This window comes from Alligator mississippiensis, chromosome 2 (genome assembly GCF_030867095.1).
Source record: "Alligator mississippiensis isolate rAllMis1 chromosome 2, rAllMis1, whole genome shotgun sequence".
Lineage (NCBI taxonomy): Eukaryota > Metazoa > Chordata > Crocodylia > Alligatoridae > Alligator > Alligator mississippiensis.
The window spans coordinates 213,200,594-213,224,353 of record NC_081825.1 but is presented as its reverse complement, the minus strand read 5'-3'; the positions used below and the strand labels follow the sequence as shown (position 1 = coordinate 213,224,353).

General features: G+C 44.8%; 1 protein-coding gene across 2 annotated transcripts in view; it reads left to right on the top strand.

Moving 5' to 3' along the window:
• The first annotated feature begins 516 nt into the window (after positions 1 to 516).
• The window catches only part of PRMT3 (protein arginine methyltransferase 3), a 116,556-nt gene continuing 93,312 nt past the window's right edge, over positions 517 to 23,760 (top strand). The window contains exons 1-6 of one of the 2 annotated variants that reach the window (XM_006266240.4): positions 517 to 708; positions 1,746 to 1,828; positions 5,507 to 5,556; positions 9,943 to 10,045; positions 13,024 to 13,177; positions 21,963 to 22,104. In XM_006266240.4, coding sequence (XP_006266302.2) covers positions 578 to 708; positions 1,746 to 1,828; positions 5,507 to 5,556; positions 9,943 to 10,045; positions 13,024 to 13,177; positions 21,963 to 22,104 — 663 coding nt within the window. In that variant the 5' untranslated portion in view covers positions 517 to 577. The remainder of the gene's footprint in view (positions 709 to 1,745; positions 1,829 to 5,506; positions 5,557 to 9,942; positions 10,046 to 13,023; positions 13,178 to 21,962; positions 22,105 to 23,760) is intronic. The other variant, XM_019477087.2, reaches the window with a different exon arrangement.

Sequence of the window (23,760 nt, the reverse complement as noted above, 5' to 3'; positions counted from 1 at the left end):
AGGTGGAGCTAGGAAGTAGCTAGGAAGGGGGACTAAGGTGAATTTTGGGGTGGCTACAGCCCCCCTCAACCCCTGGTCAATGGCAACGCGCTCCAGTTAGCTGTGCTTCTGCGGCGGCCACACATTCAGTCAGGTCCTTTGCAGGTACCAAATGGGGGACAGCCAATGGGGTTGGCTGGGAGACAAGGGGCCTCTTGTATCGGGATCAAGGTAGGAGGGGATGGATAGAGGCGGGGGGAAACAGTGGTTTTTGCAAGAACTGAGAACTCTGGCATCAAGAGGGGAGGAAAAAACTGGGCAAGGGGAAAACCGTGCAGCTCTGTGCCCCTTTACACCAGCTGCGGGGAAACCGGGAGCACACAGTCCCACGTGCTGCCTGAGGCCGCGCAGGCGCAGAGCGCCTCAGGCCGCCCGGTCGGCAGGGGGCGCAGGGCCTGGGCGCAGGCCAGCTGTCCCGGCGGTCCCTCTAGGAATGCCGGCTCGCCCCGCGCATGCGTCCGGCGTTCTGGCCGTGAACCCGGAAGTGGGGCGGGCGGCGCGCTGGGCGCACGTGGGCGGCGGCGGGCTCGTTGGGGCCATGTGCGCGCGGGCGGGCGCGGGGCTGAGCGGTCTGCCCGCCCTGTGGGACAGCGGCGATGAGGATATGTGGGAGGACGAGGAGGAGGAGACGGCCCAGGAGCCGCGGAGCCGCTGCCTCTTCTGCGAGAGGTCCGTGGCGGGGCGGGAGGGTCACCCTTTCGGGGCTCCCACGGGTAGCGGCCAGTGCCTGAGGCGCTGGGGCCGGGTTGTGCTGTCACGGAAGGTCCCGTGCGCCCAGCCTGTGACCTTAGCTTGCTGCACGTCACATACTGCGCACTTACATATTAATGGGCGTGTCTACACGTGCCCGGGTAAATATCCGCGGGCCAGGTGTACTGTGCAAGTAAATATCAATGGGCATGTGTACACATTTCCCCCACGGTGCAGTTGTTACTGTGCTGTCCTTTAGTACTTGTTTTTGGAAGTGCTACATGGTGACAGAGTAACAGCTGTCTTAGCGCTGTTACTTTTGGCAGGTATGTGGTGGTAGTAACGCACAGTAGCAGTGGTCTTCATCCTTTTTAAGTAGGAGATCACCTGTAGTATTTAAAAGCACCCCAAGATCTACTGCATGCCGCTGCCACCCCCAGCTGTAGGAATGTGCTATGGCGACATAGTGTCTCATGTAGATGTGCCCAATGTAGACCATCTGCATGCGCCAAGCTATTACACCATTAACATGACTGTCAGCTTTAATAAGGGCCATCCAGCTATAAAGTCGGTGCTTGAAAATGTGTACCAACTGCACAGTGGGTTTCTAGTGGCTTTAAGTGGACCGTGTGGTAATGCCCTGCAACAGCACAGTGCACAGTAGAATCTCGCTGTTTTCTTCAGTGTAGGCTTTGTGTTTTGGCTGTAAAAGCATGACATAGCTAATGAAGAAGGGGTCCCAGCTGGAATTTTCCTTTAAAAAAAATATCTGAAATCTCTTCATGTATCATCTTCATTACAAAGTATTTTGCAAATTCTAATTTGGACTCACGATGTGGGTGAGCAGGTGTTATTTCGTCTTCCATTCCTCATACTACCAAAACAAATGAGCAGCACTACTGAACTGTAGTTTTGAGGAGATTTGATAAAGCACAGAAAAACCCACGTAATCTGAATTTAAACATTAACCTTGCCCCATGTTCTTCACTTTCTGTTTGGTTTCTTCTTAATTGCAGGCTGTTCAGTTCTGCTGAAGATACATTTTCCCATTGTAAATCAGAGCATCAGTTTAGTATTGACAACATGATTCAAAAGCATGGTAGGTGTCTTTTTGTGACTCTTAAGAATATGCCATGAAGCAGTGTCCTAATTAGAAAAATAAACAGGTGTTGTGGATCATCAGAGAAAGTTCACCATGCGCGCACACATTCATCTGTCCAGAAACAAAGACTATTGAAGTCTGGCCCACATACTTTATCTGTTTTCCTGAGGAAGATCTCTATACCCTCTTTTTTTTTTATGATGGACTCTTCTTGTATTTTATACCTATTTTCTTTGCTTATGTTCACATTTTCTAGGCCTAGCACACTGAATGGCAGAGGCTCTATTATGGCTATTTATTATCATTCTCAGATCTGAGCAGATGTATGACAGTATAACTTGTTTTTTTTTTGCTTTTGTTTTTGTTTTGTTGTTATATGTTGCAGTACACTTATCCCACTTCTCTTTCATCTAATCTAAGTGTAATTCTACACTTGTAATTCATCTGTTTTTTTTAGGGAACCCAGCTAAAAGACTGGCATTTTTAGAATTTTTAGAATTTTATTTTGGGTGCTGGTGACCTGAATTAGAACTCATCAGTGCCACAAAATAGTGATATTCAACCCCTGCTGCATGCAAGCTAGTAGTAGGCGAAATATTTGTGAATGTTGATCAAGAACATGGATTAAATATGAAGAGGATGGGGGGGAGGGAAGATAACAAAGTAGCAAGTGGTAGTGGGAGGATGGTAAAACCAAGCAAACTAAGAGAGGTTATTTAGACATGTGCCAATTCCATTACTAAAGCTCTTATGATAACGTGTTAAAAGCAGCAAGGAAGAAGAGGATCCAGTCACCTTTTGTGTTGACAATTTTTCAGGGACTTGATCCTTGGAATAGGATTACACTTAGGCACCTAATAAAGTAGGAGCTGGCCCATGCATTAGTTATTTTTTATAGAATCAATCATAGGCAGATATTACAAGTTCATTATAAAAAGGTAGAAATTTGAAAGCGCTAAATATGTTAAGAAATTGCCTGAGCAGACCAGAATTTTTCTGTGAAATGACTGCTAAGCTTGACTACAGTACAGCAAATATAACTAACTAGCCTGGCAAATAGGGCACAAAAATTCTTCACTAAAATATGAACACATTATCTAGAAGTCTGGTTTTTTTTAAGTGCTCTATTCAAATGTGATTTAGACATTTGGGACTTCCAGGTAGGATGTGCACACACTACATGCTTAAATGGATGTAAACATGAACTGGATGTACAACATGCAGCCTTGTAGTCACGTAATCATTTCATTCCAGGGTAAAGATACCACAGTACAGTTACTCCAGATTAAGCAAGTGGTAAAGGTTTTAGTAGTGTAAAAGGCACGTACCTGAAACTAGTCAGTTTAATCCAGGTGCAACTCTGTGTTCAGTGAAAGCAAGCGATTACTAATTCCCCTTCCACCTAGTGGTTAGGTTGCAAAATAGCACTTATTGCAGCAGTTCCCAAACTGTGGGTCGTGACCCCAAATAGGGTCACAACATCAGTGAATGCAGTCACCAGGGTGGGGTGCTGTGGGTTGGGAGTGAGGGGCCATGCTGAGGAAATGGGGTCATGAATGGTAGGGGTGCCCTGACAGATTTTTGGGGCCGATACCGATAGCCGGTTTTTAAGGAGGCATATTGGCCGATACCAATTAGATTTCCAGTAGCTGCATGCAGCTGGTAAGTCTGTTTTGGTGGAAGGGAAGGGGTGTGGGGGAGCAGATCAAGACCACTGCAGCGAGGGAAGGAGGGAGTGGGGCTGGGGCAGGGGCAGACGCTGCCCAGCCAAGGTGTAACAGGGTGCAGGTTGGAGCTGTGGCTCATCGAAGGGAGGAGGGGGATAACTCCTGCCTCTGTGTGCACCCCAGGAGGGCGCAGGGGTGGGGGTGCCCTGCCCGGCCCCATCCCCTGCCCGGCTCCAGCCTCCTAGCACTTAAAAAAAAAAAGAAAAAAAGAAAGCGTCCCACACTCGCCGGCTTTGGCAGCAGCGATCAGGGCCTCTGAGGGCTTGTGGCAGAGGCCCGCCCCCCAAACTCAGCTTTGCCAATCCAAATCTCTCTGAATCAGCCTCGAATCAGTCCAGAGGCTTTGGATTTGATTCAGATCTTTTAATGGGTCTCCTGATTCAGTTCAGATTTGGAGATTCGGCTCCTGAATTGGGCCAGATATCCTACAAATCAAATTGGTGACTGAAGCTCCATGCTGCCCGACTTACCAGATACACACAGCTCTCCTCACTGCTTACATGCTGCGCTGCAGCTCCACACCTGCACAGGCCATTTATTGGCCACATCAGGCCAGTTTCCATTATAGACAGTTTTCTCCGTATTGCTGCCAATATGATATCAGACCGATGTATTGGTGCACCTCTAATAAATGGGGTCACGCTGAGGAAAAGTTTGGGAAGCACTGGCTTATTGCCAACAGTTACCTTCAGAGAGCTGGTTTGGTTATCAACATAGGTTACATTATTGTACCAACTGATGCAAATTATACCAATGTAAGTATGTTATGTCCTAGCCTAATGTCTCACTGAAAGTCCCAAATATCTATGTAGCTTTAGACTTGACATCGTGACTTATGAGACTAAATTGCTTGGTTACTTTTAAAAACAGTAGCAGAGAGCTAATATGGGTGTAGTGTAAAGGACAGCAATTTGTGAGTAAGCTTGTGTTAAGATGGAGGAAAGTTATTTATGAGGAAACTAGAGAAATCGTAGTTTGAATATACAGGAGTTGTTCTTGAAGAAAGATACTTTTTAATTAAGGAGAGTAGAGGAGCCTAGGAAGGAATTTTATTTCTGTTTTAGCATTCAAAACATTTTGAAAATAATTTGGGAGTCTGGAAATAAGAAAAAAAGCTAGGAGGAATTAGGTTTCAGAAACCTTGGTATTGTCTGTCTAGGTCAGGGGTGGTCAGCCTCTTGGGTCAAATCCAGCCTGTAGAGCCATGGCATTGGGCCTGCAGGCCTCTCCATGGGTTGGAAAATTTGGCAGTGGGGCAGCAGTGGCAAGGCTGGGCCCACATTCCTTGCCTCCCTCTGCACGGCTGGACCAGACCTCACCCACATGGCCTGCAGTTCAGGATGCCATAGCTTTGGAAGATACGCTGGGAGGAGACAGACAACTCTTTGAAGGATTTTGAGAACCATGTACAAGCTATAAGGACCAGTGGAGACTATAATTTAGCTTTAGGTAATGGCTGTTCAATGCAACTGCTGTCCTTGCATGCATGTAGACGGCTTTTGTTGTGTTAAATAGCCATTTTAAAGGAATGTTTGTCATAATATTACTGTTGGCCACGATTAACTTATTTTCAATAGGCCAAAAGCAAAAATGTGGATAAGTATTCTGTTCTGTGTAGTTCTTAGACAAAGGGTGTTTACAGTTAAGGAACCTTTGTAAAAATAATAGCTGTTTGGCAAGAGAGGAAAATCCCTGATGATAAGCTGTGTTTGCATATGTTCGACATGCTAAAAACTAAACATAAATTCGAACTGAATTAAAGAATCGGTCATTTTTATCCTGAAGAAAAATTTCAGAATAATGTAAATGGCAAATTAAGATGCAAACACTGTGCTAGATAATGATGTAAACCCCAAGAGGAAATCGGCCAATTGAACAACCAATTAACATTCATGTTATTGTAAATTATGTAGATTTCCTTTTACATTAGTTTTATTCTTTTTTTCAGGACTTGAATTTTATGGATATGTTAAGCTAATAAACTTCGTTAGAATAAAGGTAAGTAGGCAACTTATTACTTCAGTTTGTTACTTTTATACATGTGAGGCAGAAACGTAGGTAGTAGCCATAAAATTTCCATGTGTCATCTTTTTTGTGTAATTCTGCACAAAGTCTTAAGAGATGAAGCTTGGGAAAACTGGCTGAAAATATTTATCAGTTGGCTTCTGCAGATATGTGAGTATTTTAGAAGTGGCAGCTTAACTTGTATTTCCTTGATAGGTTTGAGTTGAGGCACCTGACTTATTCTTTTCCTTTCCAATATTTCCAGTCTTGCATAAAATTCAAATTATTGGGTTTCCTGTACGGTTGCTCCATCCTGGATTTTGGTGGAATGAGTGAAGTAATAGTTGACGTGGCTGTTGATTTAAATAGTCTTTCTTATCCTCTGGTTCCCTGTTCTTGGTGAAATTCTATCTGTAATGGCCAAGTCTAGATAGATGCTACAGAAAGAGAGAATCATGGAGTAATAGCAGAAAGAGAGTGGAACTTTAGCTTTAATTTGAAATTTTAGTTTGTCTTTTTTCTGGTTATATCTAAGTCAGGTTTAACAACAGACCTAATAATGTATCTGAATAACTGTAACTTTTAACCAGATTGGCATCCTGTCACTTGATTCAGTTTTGTTTTAGTCTAGATGGGCTTCAGATAACTTGATACTTTTTGAAACACAGTAACGCCTGATTCATTGTTACAGGGGTGTAGGTTGTAGCCGTGTTGGTCTAAGGATGTAGGCAGACAAGGTTCCTTGGGTGAATTTGATATCTTTTATTAGACCAACCCAAATAGTTGGAGAATAGTTATTAAGCAAGCTTTCGGGTTCAAAAACCCTTCGTCAGGCTAAGTAAGTTTCAGCAGTTGGTGTGTGCTCTTCCTGGATGGAATGAAAAGTAAAGAAGCCAGGGGCTGTGCTGGGGAGTCAGATGTCAGGCAGATTATGTTGTGTCAAAAATCCAATGTCTATGTTTAGTCCATGATCTCTAGTATCCAGGAGGTTGATGAAATGGAGTTCATAGGCTTGTCTCTGAGAAGTGTTGTGCAAGTTTCCTTTGAGAATCAGGACTGAGAGATTGGAGAGAGAGTGGCCCTCCTGTGAGAAATGTGCCCCCATCAGTAACTGGGTATTTCTGTCTTTGATAGATTTCCGGTGTGCGTTCATTCTGGTGCACAGTTGTTGTTTGGTCTCTCCTATGTATTTTCCATCAGGGCATTTGGTGCATTGGATGAGGTATATTACATTTCTGGAGGTGCAGCTTTAAGATCCTGGGATGCTGATGGCTCTGTTGTGGGGTGTAGTAATGGTGGGGGTGGTGGAGATGTGTTGGCAGGTTTTGCATTTCTTGTCCTGGCACGGTCTGGATCCTTTTGGTGTGTTCTGGGCTTGAGGAAGTTTGCTTCTGGTGATGAGGTTGGCGAGGTTCGGTGCTTGTTTGAAGGCTAGGATGGGTGGCTCTGGGAAGATCTTTTTAAAAATAGGGTCTCTTTCTAGTATGGGTTGCAGTTGTTTGAGGATTTTTCGTACAGGTTCAAGGGATGGGTGATATGTCATAACCAGCGGTGTGCGATTTGTGGGTGTTTTTCTTCTGTACTGCAGCAGTTCTTCACGTGGTATCTGGGTGGCTCTTTCAAACATGCAATCTACCTCTCTGGAGGAGTGTCCTTGCTAAGATTGGTGAGATGGCAATCCCGGGTGTTCTCTTCAGTACAGATGCGGTGGTATCTGAAGGCTTGGCTGTATATCACAGCTTTTTTGGTGTGTTTCGGGTGATTGCTGGTTCTGTGCAGATATGTATGTTGGTCTGTGAGTTTCTTGTATAACATGGTCTGTATTTTATCATTTTGGATACTGATCATCGTGTCTAAAAAGGAGATGCTGGTGCTGGAGTATTTTAGAGAGAGATGGATGGAGGGATGGTGATTGTTGAATTTCTGATGGAACTCAATCAGAGATTGTAGGTTTTCAGTCCAAATGATGAAGATGTCATCAATATATCTTAAGTATAGCAAGGGTTTGATGGTGCAGTTCTTGAGGAAGTCTTCTTCCAGGTGGCTCATAAAAAGATTGGCATACTGTGGGGCCATTTTAGTGCCCATAGCTGTTCCCATCATCTGGAGGAAGTGTTGATTATTAAAAGTGAAATTGTTGTGTGTGAGGATGAAGTGTATAAGGTCAGTAATATCTTTGGGTCTGTAATCTGTGTTGTAATCTTGTTCCTGTAGATACGTAAGGTAGGCTTGGATGCCATCCTGGTGTGGGATGTTGGTATATAGGCTGGTAACATCCATGGTGGCTAGGAGTGTGTTGCTGGGAAGGTGGTCTGTGTTTTTAAGTTTCTGTAGAAAGTCTGTAGTGTCTTGTACAAAACTTGCTTGGTGGGTGACGAGCGGTTTTAGGTGCTTTTACAGTAGCCATTTCCAAATGGAGAAACGAGGTCTAGACTGAGTTCTTCTGGTCCCCAAGAAATATGGAACATGCAGATCTTTCTTAAGAACTGGGATACTGAGCTGGAAGGCACAGGTTCTCAAAGGTATGCAAGTCTTCCTAAGATCCTTGGAGGAGTTTTTGTTATTAACTATTTCTAAGTCCCTTAGATATATCAGTGTAGCAGTGACTTCAGTATAGCTTAGACATACATGAGTTAGCTTTTAATTTGCCATCTCAGGTGCTGCTGGCAATTTAACTACAGAAACATAGAGCTCAGAATAGGAAGGTTTGCTGTGTTGCTGAGGTCCCATGGTTCAGATTCCAGTGGTACTTGAAGAGGCTGGTGTCTGCCTGTATTATATTGTTATGACGACAGTGATGATAGATTGTATTGTTCAGATTATGTCTGCTTTTCTTTCTCCAATAGAAACATAAAAATTACATGTAGCTTATACGTGGTGTTGATCTATAACTCTCCTTCCTTTGGTTTTGACTTGTATGTTCATGCCATAAAAATACCATGCCCAATGTTTTCAGTATTATTTTAGTATTTGAGTGCATTTAAACCTTTGGGTTCTTTCCTTGTTTAAATTGCCTTTAATGGAAGTAGCTTTTTACCTGGGTATGTCTAGAGATGTACCGATATGACGGTCCCATATCGGATAGCCATTGATATAAGGAAATTTAAAAGTATCAGCAATTGGCTTTTTTTGGCTGATGTGGCTGATAAATGTCATGTGCATGTGCTCAGCTGCAGCACAGTACACAGGTGGCAAGGAGCACAGTCGGGCAGCATGGAGAGCAGCCGGGTCTGACTGGTAAGTCTGTTGTGGGGGAAGGGGTGATGGGAGGGAAGGGGTGTGGGGGCAGATTGAGACCCCCTCAGTGAGGGAGGGAGTGGGGCAGGGGCAGGCACCGCACATCCAGAGTAGGGCACAGGACGGAGTCATGAGTGGCTCATCTGGGGGATGCGGGGAGAGGGGCAGCTCCTGCTTCTGCATGCACCCTGGGAGGGCATGGGGGGCATGTGCCCCCAGATCTGCATGCAGGGCAAGGACAGGCTGCCACTGCTGGCTGGGGCTGGGGCAGTGCCAGGCTCTTCCTGGCAGGGGACTGAGCCAGGCTGCACTCAGGGTGGGTGGTGGTGGCACTGGGAGTGGGGGCTGCGGCTCCCCCCGTAGCCCCAATTCCAGTGCCACTGCTGTCCACCTCAAGCACAGGCTGACCCAACCCCATGCTGAGAAGAGTCTGGCATTGCCCAGGCCCCAGCCCACCCTTGCTCCATGCACAGATCCAGGGGCACATGCCCCCTATGCTTTCCTGGGGTATGTGTAACAACAGGAGCCGCCCTGTGCGCGCCCCCCCGCCCCCAGAACGAGACGCTCAGGGCTCCGTCCCATGCCCCACCCTGGCTGTGCAACGCCTACCCCAGCCCCACTCCCTAACCGCAGGGGCTTGATCTTGCCCCCCTACTCCTTCCCTCACAACAGACTTACCAACTGGTCGCCACTCTCCATGCTGCAGGGCTGCATATCCGCCATCAAATCAGTATTGGCTGACATGGCTTGTTAAAAATCGGCCATCTGTATCAGCCCAAAAAATCTCTAGCGGTGCACCCCTAGGTATGTCAATAGCTGCTATTTGTCTGAAATTATTGGGTCAACTTGCACATAGGGTTGGCTTACTGAAACAGTGCAATACTTGGAGAAAAACGTGTAGTCAGAGCCAGGAAGAGAATTCAGAGGTTCCTTTCCCTACTGTTTTGTTAGGCTGTCAGGTAATGTTTTGTTCTTAGCTTTTGCTCTAAGGATGTGTAGTGTGTTTTTGGTAATGTTTCCCATGACTTCAGTGATGGGAGAAAAGTGAAACCTCTGTCAGTAGCATAGTCTGTGCATGTGAAATAAAGCTTCTGTAGTTTTAAGAAACTTGTGTCTCATGCTTCTTTAACTTTCTCTGTCCAGAAACCAACTGCAGAATATTTGAATTCTCTGAGCAGCCCACTGCCTTGGGAAGAGGAGGAATACTTGAAACCAGTGCTTGAAGATGATCTCTTACTTCAGTTTGGTAAGATTTATTTATTTATAGTTGGTAGGTAGGGTCGGAAGGGACCTGAGCAGATCATCAAGTCTGACCCCCTGCCATGGCAGGAAAGACTACTGGGGTCAAATGACCCCAGCCAGGTGTTCATCCAGCCTCCTTTTAAAGACCCCCAGAGTAGGAGGCAGCATCACTTCTCTTGGTAGTTGGTTCCAGATCCTAGCCGCCCTGACAGTGAAGTAGTGCCTCCTGATATCTAGCCTGAATCTACTCTCTGCCAGCTTGTGACTGTTATTTCTTGTCACTCCTGGGAGTGCTCGGGAGAACAGGGACTCCCCCAATGCCTGCTGGTCCCCCCTGACTAGTTCGTAAACGGCCTTCTCTTGTGGAGGCTGAACAGGTTCAGGTCCTGTAGCCTCTCCTCATAGGGCCTGCCCTGCTGCCCCCTGGTCATGTGGGTGGCCCTTCTGGACCCTCTCGATGCTGTCCACATCCCTCCTGAAGTGCGGTGCCCAGAACTGGACGCAGTACTCCAACTGCGGCCTAACCAGTGTCGCATAGAGGGGGAGGATCACCTCCTTGGACCCGCTCATGATGCATCTGTGGATGCATGAAAAGGTACAGTTCGCCTTCCTGACCGCATCCCTACACTGTCGACCCACGTTCATATTGGCCTCAATAATGACTCCATGATCCTTCTCTGCCTCTGCATTGTTGAGAAGGGAGTTCCCCAGCCTGTACGTCTGCTGCTGGTTCTTCCTCCCCAGGTGCAGCACCTTGCACTTGTCAGTGTTGAAACCCATCCTGTTCTCATCTACCCACCCCTGTAGCCCATCCAGATCCAATTGCAGCCTTTTCCTTCCTGTGTGTGGTATTTTTAGTAAAACACCATTTATCCTGTAATTTAACTGTTCATCTCACGTGAAGTCTCTCTCATGTAAAGTATTATATTTGCTCCTAAACTGATTAGATGTACATCTCCCCGGACAATGTGCTATCCAAAATGCTAATATTAAGTGACTTTTTAAGAGATTTCTGCTACTTTAGTAGGATGTGGTAACTTTACATGTGCTAAGTTTTGACAATATTGTTGTTCTGTATTGTAAAAGAGATACACGCTTCATAGAACAGTATGGTATAAACCAGGGGTGACAAACTTACTGACTGGGTCTTCTCATGGGTTGGATCAGTGTTGCTCACCCTCACCAGTGGCATTCATTCCCCATGAGATTCTGTAGCTGGGAATTCGCTATCGGTCCCTGCCTCTGCTCTCCCCACCTTTGAATTCCTGACCTTTCTAAGAGCTCTGTGGGCTCTATCTTTGACACTCATGGTATAAATTGCCAGCTTGAGTGATTTAATTGCATATATTTTGTTACATCGTAAGAATGGAAATATTCTTGACCTCTCTGAACATTAATGTTGGGTTTCTTAAATCAGAAAGTACCTGAAATAAATACATGAAAAAGGCAGCAAATAATCTGTGGCATAGGGGAAAAAAACTTTGCGTATTATAAATTGACTTTGTCTAATTTGTCCATGTCTGTCTTGAAGTACAGTGCCCAGAACTGGATACAGTGCTACAGATGGGGCCTCACCAGTGCTGAATTTGTCTGTTGACTTGAATTTGGTATGCCTGTTAATGCAACCCAGTAGGCAGTTGGCCTTTTGTAGCCAAAGCATATTGTTGGTCTGCTGTTACCCCTGGGTCCTTGACAGTACTGCAGCATGCTCAGTCATTCCCCAGTCTGTATTTGTGCATGTGAATTGTTCTGGCACAAGTTCAGGCTTGACTTCTGAGCAAGTTGTTGAGAGCTAGCTTTTCAGGAGGGATGAGTACTTTTTGATTCATCTGAAGTCAGGACCAGTTGTGGAAGCTCAGCACGTCAGAAAAATTGTGTTCTAAATACTTGTGCCTTGTTGTCCATTGAGTAAAATGAAAAGCTCTGCCTTACAAGAAACTTCACTGTAATGATTTCTCATTACACCTTCCAAGTATGGTAGGGCCTGATCTTGTGCCATTGTCCAACAGTGAGAGTTAAGCTACTGATTTTAAGGGCTGCAAGATTTGACCTATGATTTCTGAGGGCAAGACACTATTTTAATCATTAATTCATCTTACTTAGGTAAGGATCTAGAAGCATATTTTTGGAGGATCACAATAGCTGTAGAGAGAGGTTTGAAGGGGCTAGGAATTAGGCTTGTGCGAAGCAGCAAGTATTCAATTTGGTTTTGGCTGATTCGGAGAGACAGTGATTCAGTTCAGAGATACTAGCAGCTATACCCTCTGGCTGCTTGGGAGCAAGCCATGCCTGCACTGCCCCCTGCCCCGGCTGGGCAAGCGGTAGCCCCTGCCCCACCCTGGCTGGGCAGCTTGTCCCAGCCCTAATCCCTCCCTCACTGCGGGGGCGTTCATCTGCACCCCCCCACACTCCTTCCCTCCCCTCTCCACCCACCACCACAGACTTACCAGCTGGAGGCAAATGTGTCCAGCATCTTTGAGGACTGCTGCCTGTTTAGACTATGACCAAATCTTTTCCAAATCGATTTGGAGGCTTTCGATTTGATTAGGACCTTTTTATTGGTCTCCTGATTTGATTCGGATATAGAGATTCGGCCGCCGAATATTCTAGTTGGAATATCTTAAATTTATAAATAGTTTTCCCCCCCAAAGTTAACAGGCCTTCTATCTCTGGGATAAAGTAATTAGTGAAACAATGTAAAACTCCTTTGTTAGCTCTAGTTAAAGCTAACTTGTACTTGTCTGAATACTAGACTCTAGCTACAACTTTTAACTACAGATTTATTTGTGTTGCTAAGCATGGGACCATACATTGCCTTTAGCAAGTAGTCCTATCAAATTCAATTAGAATACCTATGGAATAACATGTGTAATGACTGTCAATCTGATGCTTACCTAGTTTTCAAATTTTTCTTTTACTATTAGGTAACACTGTTAACTTGCAATTTTGTTTATGAAGGTGTTTTTTGTTCCATTTCATCAGATATCGAGGACATTTCTGATCCAGCAAATGTTTCATACTCTAGTGAGTTAAGTGACGCCAAATCTCTCCTTGAACGCTTACAACATGCTGAACAGAGAGCAAAGCTTGCAGAAATTGGTTTGGCCACAGCACAAGAAGATCTTCAAAAAATGAAGTGAGTATTGATTGAAGAGTTTTCTTTAACACGGTTTCCAAATAGTAATATTAAAGGCAAATAGAAATTTAATGAAACAACAGAATTCTAATGTACAGTAAAATCAAAAAGTGGACTATTTACAATTTATCTGTAGGTTTTTGAAGGCTGTAAATTAAATTGCAACAAAACTGACAGAATAGCACATGTCCTGTTGCATCCCCTTCTTGTCCCCTTGAGTGAAATCAAATTCTGGTGTAGTGGAGTTTTCACTGGCAGTCCCATCTCTTCAGCTGCTCTCTCCCCTACAACTATCTCAGGGACTCCTGCTTAGAATATTAAGCTAATTTTAAATTTGTTGCTGTACATGTTAATTTGAAATCTTAAGCTGTTTTTGACATTGGTCTAGGTTTCAGGGAATGTGTTTACATGTGCTGCTATGGTGCTGTTGTTACTGTGCTGTCATTTAGTACTTCCTTTTGGAAGTACTAAAAGGCAATGCAGTAACAGCTGGTATTGCACTGTGCACGCCACGCACAGTTATTTTAAAGCAATATGTCAATGTAGCAACGCGCTATAATGGGGGAGCACATTGCTATAGTGACATAGCTGTGGCATCACAGGTTTTGCCAGCAGATGCTACGTCACCATAGCACATTGCTATGGCGACATAGCAGCTGTGTAGATGTCCCCAGAGTCTCGCAATACTTAAGAAATCCTGCCAAACTGCTCTTTTAAGGTTACAACCTGAGCCACTAGTCAGGGCATTCAGAGAAGCTAAAACCGTATTTAATGTACGTTGATTTAAGAGGGCTGTCTGCTGGCAAGTGTAGTTGTATTAATTATTGTGTGGCTAGTTTCAGCTTTTTAAGTCTGCTGTACGGTTTGAAGTGACGTAGGCTACCTCTACACGTTATACGTGTTATGCAGTAAACTAGTTCAGGGGTTGTCCACTGGGGGTACGTGTACCCCTGGGGGTACTTTGGAAGGCCCCAGGGGATATGTGGCAGCAGCGTGGAGAAGCTGCATGTGCAAACAAGCTGCCACACCATAAAAAGATCCCTGTAGTTATAAAGTTAGAGCTGGAAAATGTGTAATAACTTTATAGCTGTTTTCTATCCCCCTTTAATTTGCATGTGTACCAAGGTATGATCCTGCTTCTGGGAGCCCGGTCAACTGACAGGGCTCCCAGCCATGGGGGTGCACCATGTGCTGCTACAGCTGGGACAGGACTTTTTTGGCAGTGGCAGCTACAGGGGACTGCTGGAGCTGCAAGTCCTGTCACAGCCGTGGGAGCTTGCTGGTGAAGGGGGAGCCTGCAATGGTGATAGGCTTCCCCTGCACTGGTAGGCGTGACTGCATCTTATGCTGGATCCCACAGTGATGCCTTGTGCCATGCGTGTGTAGCGTGGCAGGAAGTGCAATTGTGTGGATTGCGAGTTGGATCCTAGGTTCTTTACCTGACCCTCTAGAGAGCCCCTTAAACGTTGTTTTAGGTACCATAGTAAAAAGCTAGGACTTCCATGGGCTATCAGCATGATCTTTACACACAGAAGTATCCTCTTGCATCCTGCTTCATTTTTCTAAAGCCCAGGCTTGTAACAGGCAATGTTCTTAATAGTACCATCTTAAATCTAGGTAACACGGGTTTTTTTTGTTTGTTTTTTCTAGTAACTCATGCACCCTAACTTTTAACTAAAGTAAGAGGCGTTTGCATTTACATTTTCTTGAATTGGTACTTTTTTTTCACCTTGTTGCCTCCTAATTTTTGCCAAACTTTCTTCCCAAAATAGATTCTTTGCTTATGTGAGGTTTAAAGTCCCTTCCCTCTATGCTCCACTTAAAGGCATACTGGATACGTGCTTAATTTTCTTAAATACCTAACACATTACCTGTCCCAATTTGATGGCTACCACTTACAATATTGTTACCTGCGTACCTGATAAATGTGTAAACTGCTAAAGTACATAGCGTTTTCAGCCCTATTGTCTAATTTTGTAACTTTATTATAATAAGGCTATTTGCATAGTAACACACTGTATCTGTTGTCTTTGTAACGGACTGTACTCTGAACTGCACAGTAAAGAGTGAGGAGGGCTGCTATCACGGGGGCAGGCAAAATACAGCCTGCCAGGCCTTTCTACCCAGCCTGCAGGCCCCCTAAAAAAATTTAGAAAATTAATATTTATCTGCCCATGGCTACCTGTCAAAGATGACAGGAACCAGTGGCAGTAGGACCCAGGGGAAGCTGGTGGCAGGACTAATCAGCCACAGCAGCAAGGCTGGGCTGGCCCTGCCCCACCTTCAGCACCGTTACACAATTTCTTCCATGTACCTTCCCTCCCCCGGGATGTCTTGTGTACCCCCAGGGGTATGCATACCATAGTTTGGGAACTTCTGCTTTAAAGCCTACCTTTCAGACTGACCTGCTTTAATGTTTAGTTTGAGTTGACAGGGTCACAGTGCAAGTCTGTTTGAAGCATAGTGGCTTTCTTTTTGCTTAATTGATGGCAACAGTTTTATGAATCTTATTACAGCTTATGACTGAGCTTTATTTGACAGTTTGAAAATGTGGGGGTTTATTGTCAGAGTACCATTAAATGACGGTACTTGTTCTCTGTTTCTATTTCTTTTCATCTCTCCTAACAATCTTAACTAGAAATCTTTCAGAATTAATTCTTAAACATAGTTTCTTCATCATTCAGTAGCTTGCTAAATCTAGCATGGGGCTAGACTTTAAATCATGATTCTGTGTGTGCATTTCTTTATCTTAAATTACAGGCAAACCCTGTTTAGCTCCCTTAATTAGTTAAAAAACTGAGTGTTAAGTGGAACTGCACTAAGCAAAACCCATTTTCCTATAGAAATTAATGTAAATAAATCTAATTAGTTCTGCCACTTCTCACTACCCCTCCCTGACTGCCCACCAGCTGCTTCAGCACCACCTGGTGGGCCAGACCTCGCACTCCTGCCGCCGCCTCCCCCTGGCTCTGTGCTCCTGCTGCCCCATTGGCCCAGGCCCTGTGGTCATGTCTCCCGCCTGCCCCTTACCACCGCTGCTGCCACTCCTTTCTGCCTGCCAGCCTCTCCAGCACTATGTGCCAGAACAGACCCCATGATCCTCCCGCCCCACCCTGGGCTCCTGGTAGCCCTGGCTCTGGGTGCCGCCCTGGGCTTCCACCAGCCCACCTGTCCCTTCTCTCCACTGCTCCTCCCTGGCCAGCCGCTTTAGCACCAAGTGTCAGAATGGACCCCGTGCTCTTGCCACCCTACTGGCCCGGGCTCAGAGCTCACTCACCCTGCTCACCCTCCCACCCAACCCTTTAAACCGCCACTGCTGCTCCTCCCCACCCATTCCAGCACCACCTGCTGGAGCAGACCCTGCATTCCTACCATTCCATCCTGGGCCCCGCCAGCTGCTACTCACCACTTCACTGTCGCTGCTTCTCCCCACCCCCACGCTCAACTTTATAATGAAATGCACTGAGCACTAAGTGGAACCAGGTAGGTATTTTAAATGTGTATAGTGAAACCGTGGTAAGCAAAACCATGTTAAGCAGGGGTTGCCTGTAGTTTTAAGATTGGTAAAACTCATTTGAAATATGTTCTGGGACAATTTTAGTTTAGCTCATTATATATTTTCCTCTACAAATGTATCTTAATTAGGATGGATAAAAATCAACAATTAAAAAAAAATTAAATTGGGGTTTTTTTTATTTAAATCAGATTTTTTTATTTAATTGGATTTTTTTTTACTTTTTTAAGATGCTTTTAAAAAAATAATAAATCTATAAAAGGATAGTATTAGAAGTTGTAATCCCATGTATTCCGTGATATCTGAGCTTTAATGTTAAATTAAAACTATTTGAGACGGTATGTTCATATAATCTTTTTAGAAAAGTTTTATAAATAGGTCACAACAGGCCATGGACTATATTAGGGACCCAATTTTATGGGGTTCCCAGAGGCTCCTCTCTAGATTAGTAAAGGTTAAAGAAAACCATACTACTCAATGGGACTCAGTGTTCAGCCTAGACGATCCCATTAATTATCTCTGTGATACTGTGTTTCAGTTCTCAAACTGTGGATTTGTGTCTCCAAAGATAATATCTTTGTTAACAGCACTATATGGAGATGAGAGATAACAGACCTGATTACCTACCCATCGGCCCTATTGTCTCCCTGGAAGTTTGTGTACACCAGGGGCAGGCAATTATTTTGGGCAGAAGGCTGCTTACTGAATTTTGGCAAGCTGTCGAGGGCGGCATGTGTAGCCCTGCCCCCTGGTTGACATCTTGGGGCCAATAGTCCTACCCCATAACCTCTCACCTTTGCCACCAGAAGTCCTTCCCCTTGCCACTGGAAGTACTCCTTTGGGGAAGAGGGTTTGCTATCTTAGGGGGGAAAAAACCAAATTGTATACTAAAACCCAAACACGTATAATAATATATTTTAATTGAATTGAAAATATATATTTTTGTCTGATTTATATGTTTGTGCTGTATATTTAGAAATGATTGCATAATAGCTCAAAATGCATCTTACTTTTGTATATTGTTTGGGGTGTACAGGGATGTTGGGGGGCATGAGTGGGTGGGTGTGGGGTTTGTGGGGAGCTGTGGGTGGGTATGGTATTTTGGGTATGGATGTGGCTATGGGAGCAATGAGCTGTAGAGTGGCCGGCTGTTGGGTGGGCAGGAAAGTGGGAAAAGTGGTTACAGGGGGCAGTGGAAGCGAGCAGTATGCGGGAGCATGGGGCCTGCACCAGTGTCCCAGGGCCAGTGCTGGCAGGGACCAGAGCAGGGTGGTAGGAGTGCCAGGCATGGGCTGGCAGGGGTCTATGGAGTTGGGCCAGGCCAGCAGGGAGAGCGGGGAGCTGGCCTGGCTCCATAGAGCCTTAGCCAGCTGGGACCCCACTCTCCTGCCGCCCTGCTCTGGGCCCCACTGGCGCTGGCCCCAGGATACAGACGCAGGCCCCGCACTCCTGCCTGGCTACTGCTGGTTCCTGAATGCTTGCTCACTCCCAGCCCCACGGTACAGGCAGGGAAAAGCACACAGCTCCAACCCTGCACGCCCTGTGCTTGCTCATCTGGGCTGAGCAGCAGCTGTAGGAAACAAACTGCTGCTCAGTGCAGGAGGGGAAGGGGCTGTTTTTTGCCTGCACTGAGCAGCAGTTTGTTCCCTGCCACCGCTACTCAGCCTGGGCCCCACGCTGGCTCCAGGCTCACCCATTGGGGCTGAGTGGCAGCAGCAGCTGGGCAGAAACTGCTGCTTGGTGTGGAGGAAAATGCCCCTTTCCCCCCCCCATGGGCTGCCATCAGCAGTGTTTGCTGCAGCTGCCTGCCCGGAACCCATGACACACTAGGCAGCAGTGCAGCTGCTTCACGCCATCTCTGTGCTGCCCAGCACAGCAGCAGTGGCCATGTGGAGCAGCCCTAGTGCAGCTCAGAAGCAGCGGTGAAGCAGCTGCACCGCTGCCTAGCACGATGCAGGCTTTGGGTAGGCAGTTGCAGCAAACACTGCCCTTGGCAGGGCATGCTTTCCTTTCCATCAAGCAGCAGTTTCTGCGTTGCTGCTGCTGCTCAGCCCCGATGGGCAAGCCTGGAGCTGGCTCAGTCCAGGCTGAGCAGCAGCAAAAGGAACGAATTGATGCTCAGCGCGGGCAAAAAGCAGCCCCTCCCTCTGCCAGCAGTTCCCTGCTACAGCCACTTGGAGCCCACGCAGGACTGCCTGTGCCAGCTCTCCATTGCCACCGCTGTCCCACGGGGTGGCAGTGACATGGCGGAAAGGCAGGACAGCCCCACATGGGCTGCGAGCAGCTGTAGCAGGAGGCATCGGCCATGGGGTGGGGGTGTGCTTTTCTTCTGCGCTGAGCAGCAGTTTGTTCCTTGCCGCTGCTGCTCAGCTGAGACATGCAATCGCAGTGCGCATGGGGTCAGGGCTGCACGCTCATCCCTACCTCTACCATACAGCAGGACCCAGAGCAGGGTGGCAGGAGCATGGAGTCCCAGCCAGCTGAGGCTCTATGGAGCCGGGGCAGCTCCCTGCTCTTCCTGCTAGTGCAACCCAGCCCAGCTCCATAGACCCCTGCCCTCCTGCATCCCATGCTCCTGCCACCCTGCTCTGGGCCCTGCCAGCGCCATCCCCAGGACACCGACACAGGCGCTGCACTTCTGCACACCTGCTTGTTTCCATTCACCTCCACCACCACTGCTGGTTTCCCCAGTTTCCTGCCCACTCACCGGCCAGCTGCTCTGGACTACCTGGTTCCCAGCTGCATGGCTGAACCATGAGGCTCTGCAGGAGCCCACCAGGCCCCAAGGACTGGGGCAATCCCAGTCTCCCTGGTCAATGGTCCTCCCCTGCCTTCCCCTGCCTCCCTGCCCCCCCCCCCCCTTAACTGAATTTCCTGCTCCAGCTCATGGAGGCATAAATAGCCCAACAGTCCCAGACCAGAAGCCCCTGCTAGGCAGGGGCTTCCAGCTGGGGGGGAGGCAGGAGCCTGCCGCAGCTTCCCCTGGGTCCTACTGTCCCTGGCTCCTGTCATCGTTGACAGGAGCCAAGGACAGATAAATATGAATTTTCTCAATTTTCTAGGGGCCCCACAGGCCAGATAGAATGGCCTAGTGGGCCGAATCCAGCCTGTGGGCCGTATTTTGCCCACCCCGGTGTACACAGTCAAGCCCTTACCTCAGCTGAAAAGTGCAAAGTATCAAGTAGTTAAATGAATAGAGGATTGTTGGGGGTGGAGTAGATCTGGGCAAGGAGGAGGTCTCTGGACATGCATGCAAGGAGAAAAGGCAGTAGAAACAAAAGAGAAACATTTTGAGCAGAATATTCTAGAAGTTGAGGGATAAGTTTCTGACTATAGCCTCTCCATTGATTTGAGATCTAGTGGGGGGATGGTATGGTAGAAGGGAAAACCTATCATGGCAGCAGGCTTGCCAAGCTGTAAAAGTAAGAAGAAATAAAAGATGAGGAGAAATCTAGAAGAAACTGAAGAAAGCCCCAAGCTAATAACATATGGCTACAGTGCTCATTTAATGTCCTCCTAATACAGCATGACAAAAATATCCCCCAAATATCATGATTAATATAGTGAGCTAGAAATAGTTCACTTCCCAGTGACTTCACAAGTATCTGCTTCAGTCACCTTTGGTAAATAAGATAGCTGAGTCATAATTCAGTTTTCTGATGTAGCTACCAAATTAATCTGAAAAATAGCAAAAAAACCCCCACTGCTTTAAATTGCATAGTGTGTACCTTCTAAAAATGAAACCTACATCTATCTCTGAGTTGTGAATAATATGCTTTAAGGTTATATTAAACAACAAAAACACACTTTTTGTAGAAAACAGTTATTAAATCTAGGCTTCCTGGCCCATGATTTAAATCAAATCCAACCTGGTGCAACTTCTGGTAGCTCTTTTGAATTTTACAGAAATGCCATCGGTACATGTTTTATGTTAAAAAATGTATAGAATGTTAAAAATGAAGGCCGTGATCCTGCATACACATTCAAGATATATATTTGTTTAAGCATGAATAGTCCAACCTAGGGTCTTGTTTAAGTATGAAGTTAATTATCAGATCATACAACAGTAAGGCTGGAAGAGGACCATGGTAAGTCATTTAGTTCAGCGTGCTGCTGTGGACAGGGTGATCCCTGATTGAACCACCTCAGCTGCATATCTTTCTAACCTGCTCTTGAGAACTTCCAGGGGATAGAGATCCCAGTTCTCTGGGTAGCCTGTTCTAATGCTTGATCAACCTCACAGTGAGAAATTTCTTTTTAATCTCCAACCTACTTGCTTCTGGCCACAAAGAAAAGTCTCTCTCTTTGTAATCCCTCTTTGTAATCACCTTACAGTCATTTTATAAGGTATTTATTTGTATTTGAAATATCAGGGTTAAAAATGAACCTGTGTTCAAAAACAGTTCCAGTTTTGACAGTGAAAATGTATGTATACTGCCAGCATGTTAAATGCAAGCCAAAATTTTTAAATAAAGTCAAGCTATGAGGTGCTTTTGAAAACCCCCACACTTAATTTGCTTAGGAGCACTGTCATCGTGCCTCCAATTAGAAATCATAATGAAAAGGTGGCCTGATCAAAGCATTTCTGCTTGGACTTGTAAAGGTTCCTATTATTTGAAGATGTCAATTATAGATATAGCTCTGGTATTTGTTTGTATTGTATTTAAATTTGTGGTATTCTCAAAATGATTTCTTTTTCTAAAACAAAGGTGAACCAAGAAAATCAAGCGCTGCTTTTTTTTTTTTAAGAACCAAGGCAAAAAAAAATTAAAATCCATATTAGCAATTTGAAACTCTAAAATAGGACACATATTGCATTCCATCTCTAGAGTTTATGAATGCTGTCATGTTCTATGTTTTGACCTTTGACATACTATTTTTCCCTTAAACACCTGACAAAAAGGGAACTTTTTTTGTTAAAATATGAATGCAATTTGATTTGGATGAGTAGTAGCTAGAATGTTAATGTCTAAAGATAGATGGAAGGAGGCACAGTAAGAGTAAAGCACTAATGGCTCCACACAGCTGAAATTTAGTGTCTAAAATGCGGTAGAACTACTGATGTTAAAATGCAGAGAGAATAGCAAACGATCATGCAGTAGCTTGCTCTAGAAACCAGCAGGGGGAGTTTCAGCACGCTTAAACTCTAATGTTGCTTTCATTGTTGTAAAAGCCCATATGCGTTCACATTCCTTATCTCTCCAACCCCCTCCCTTTCTTTTTCATGGTCCCATAAACATGTCTCAAGGGTATGTTTCAAATTGATTACAGACAATTTGCACAGGATTTTGTGATGAACGCAGATGTCAGAAGCAGCTCATCATCTAACGCCATTGCGGACCTCCAGGAGGATGAGGATGGTGTTTACTTCAGCTCCTATGGGCATTATGGGATACATGAAGAGATGCTAAAGGTTAGAAAGTGAGCACAAATGCGTCTTGCTTGTACTAAAGAGGAAAGAAGGACTGAAACACGCTGTGCCCATAAATATGCTGCAGAGCAGCTGCATTTTTAACCCTTTCAGTGCTTGATGGTATTTTATCTGTGAATCTCAGGTAAAAGAATCACAGGAAAAATAGCTGCTTTTTTCAGCTCTTAATATACCTAGATCTTTGTATAAATTCTTCCTGTTTGTTGCAGAAGCACTGGGAATGTAAAACTGCAGATATAGTTGAATGTTAGAAATCAGTCAAGACGTGTTCTATTTGCACTTCATGCCGTGTGTGTTGTAGAAGTAAATTTCAGCTGAATTCTGTAATATTCCCAATACAGTGCATAACACAATATAGCACAAATAATGAAGGTCTCCATCATTTTTAATATTCCCATAAGACTGAAATTGATGAGGCAAAAATGTACTTTAACCCTTAAGTGCTGTCTTCTTCAGTTGACTTAGCTAATCATCTCAGTTTAGCATACTGAAAGCAATACACTGAACAATTAGGAAGATTGTTAGCATAATACAAGAGGTCAAACACGTGTAAACAAATTTCTATACAAACTTTAAGTATTAAGGTACCTTTGCTGTGATGTGGCAAAATTGTGTTATGATGTTTTCATTCCGCAACAGAAAATTCTTGTCTCCTTCATGATACTTTTCTCGGCTATTAGAGACTAGTAGATTTTTTTTTTAAACTGATTATGAAGTTAAACAAAATAGATGAAGACATGAAGTGTGCTCACTCTTGTGTAACATTGGTAACAGATTTAGCTTCCTGGTATCTAAAAAAAAAAATATAAAAGTTTCTCACCTTTAGACCTAAATCTGCTTTAAGGCAACCTTGAACAGCATTGTGAGTATATAGCGCTAGTGCATCGATCCTGCAGAATTGTCTTAATAGAAAAAAAAATCTGGGAATAGAAAATAATATACTTTCTAAAATAAAAATAAATGGTCAAGAGAAGTTCCCAGGACTTGGAAACTGATTAATACTGGTACAAATTTGCTCCAGTGTAGAATGTCTGGATGACTAATACTTTTATTTATAGAATAGAGGAATTAATTTGTTAACTAGGGTGAAAGGGAGGAAAGCCCACATAGTCAATATACATAAAGTTTACAGAGGTTGATTTAGAGCTACAGTTAATGCCTGAACATCTGAAGAACTTGTAGTTCTGTAGTTTATAGAACTATTTATAGTTTATAATATAAAATTGTTCCAAAGCTGAAAAAAAACTTTTGTGATCCCAAAATCTCTCCAGTAGTTTAGAGCCTTTTAGAAGTGGAAGTGTGAAAGGTCAGGTGTTCATGGTGTCTGCTTTACAACATTTCCATGGAGAAGAATGTTGTGGTTTTGAACTGATAGAACAGTTAGTGGGTCATTCCTTAGATATGGCTGTACTCTTTATTTAAACATTGCTTGAGGATTGTCCGAGATAAACTTACTTATTTTTCAGTTTTCATTCTAATAAAAGGCTGGAAGGGAATTGGTGAATAGAGAGACTTGAAATGAATGGCTATAGCTCACTAGAGCAGCAGTGCATATAGTCAGGACAGCAGTTGGAATTCTATTGATTAAGTTGGGGCAGTGCTGAGTAATGCGAGTGGTGAGGTTGTAAAGCTGAAAGC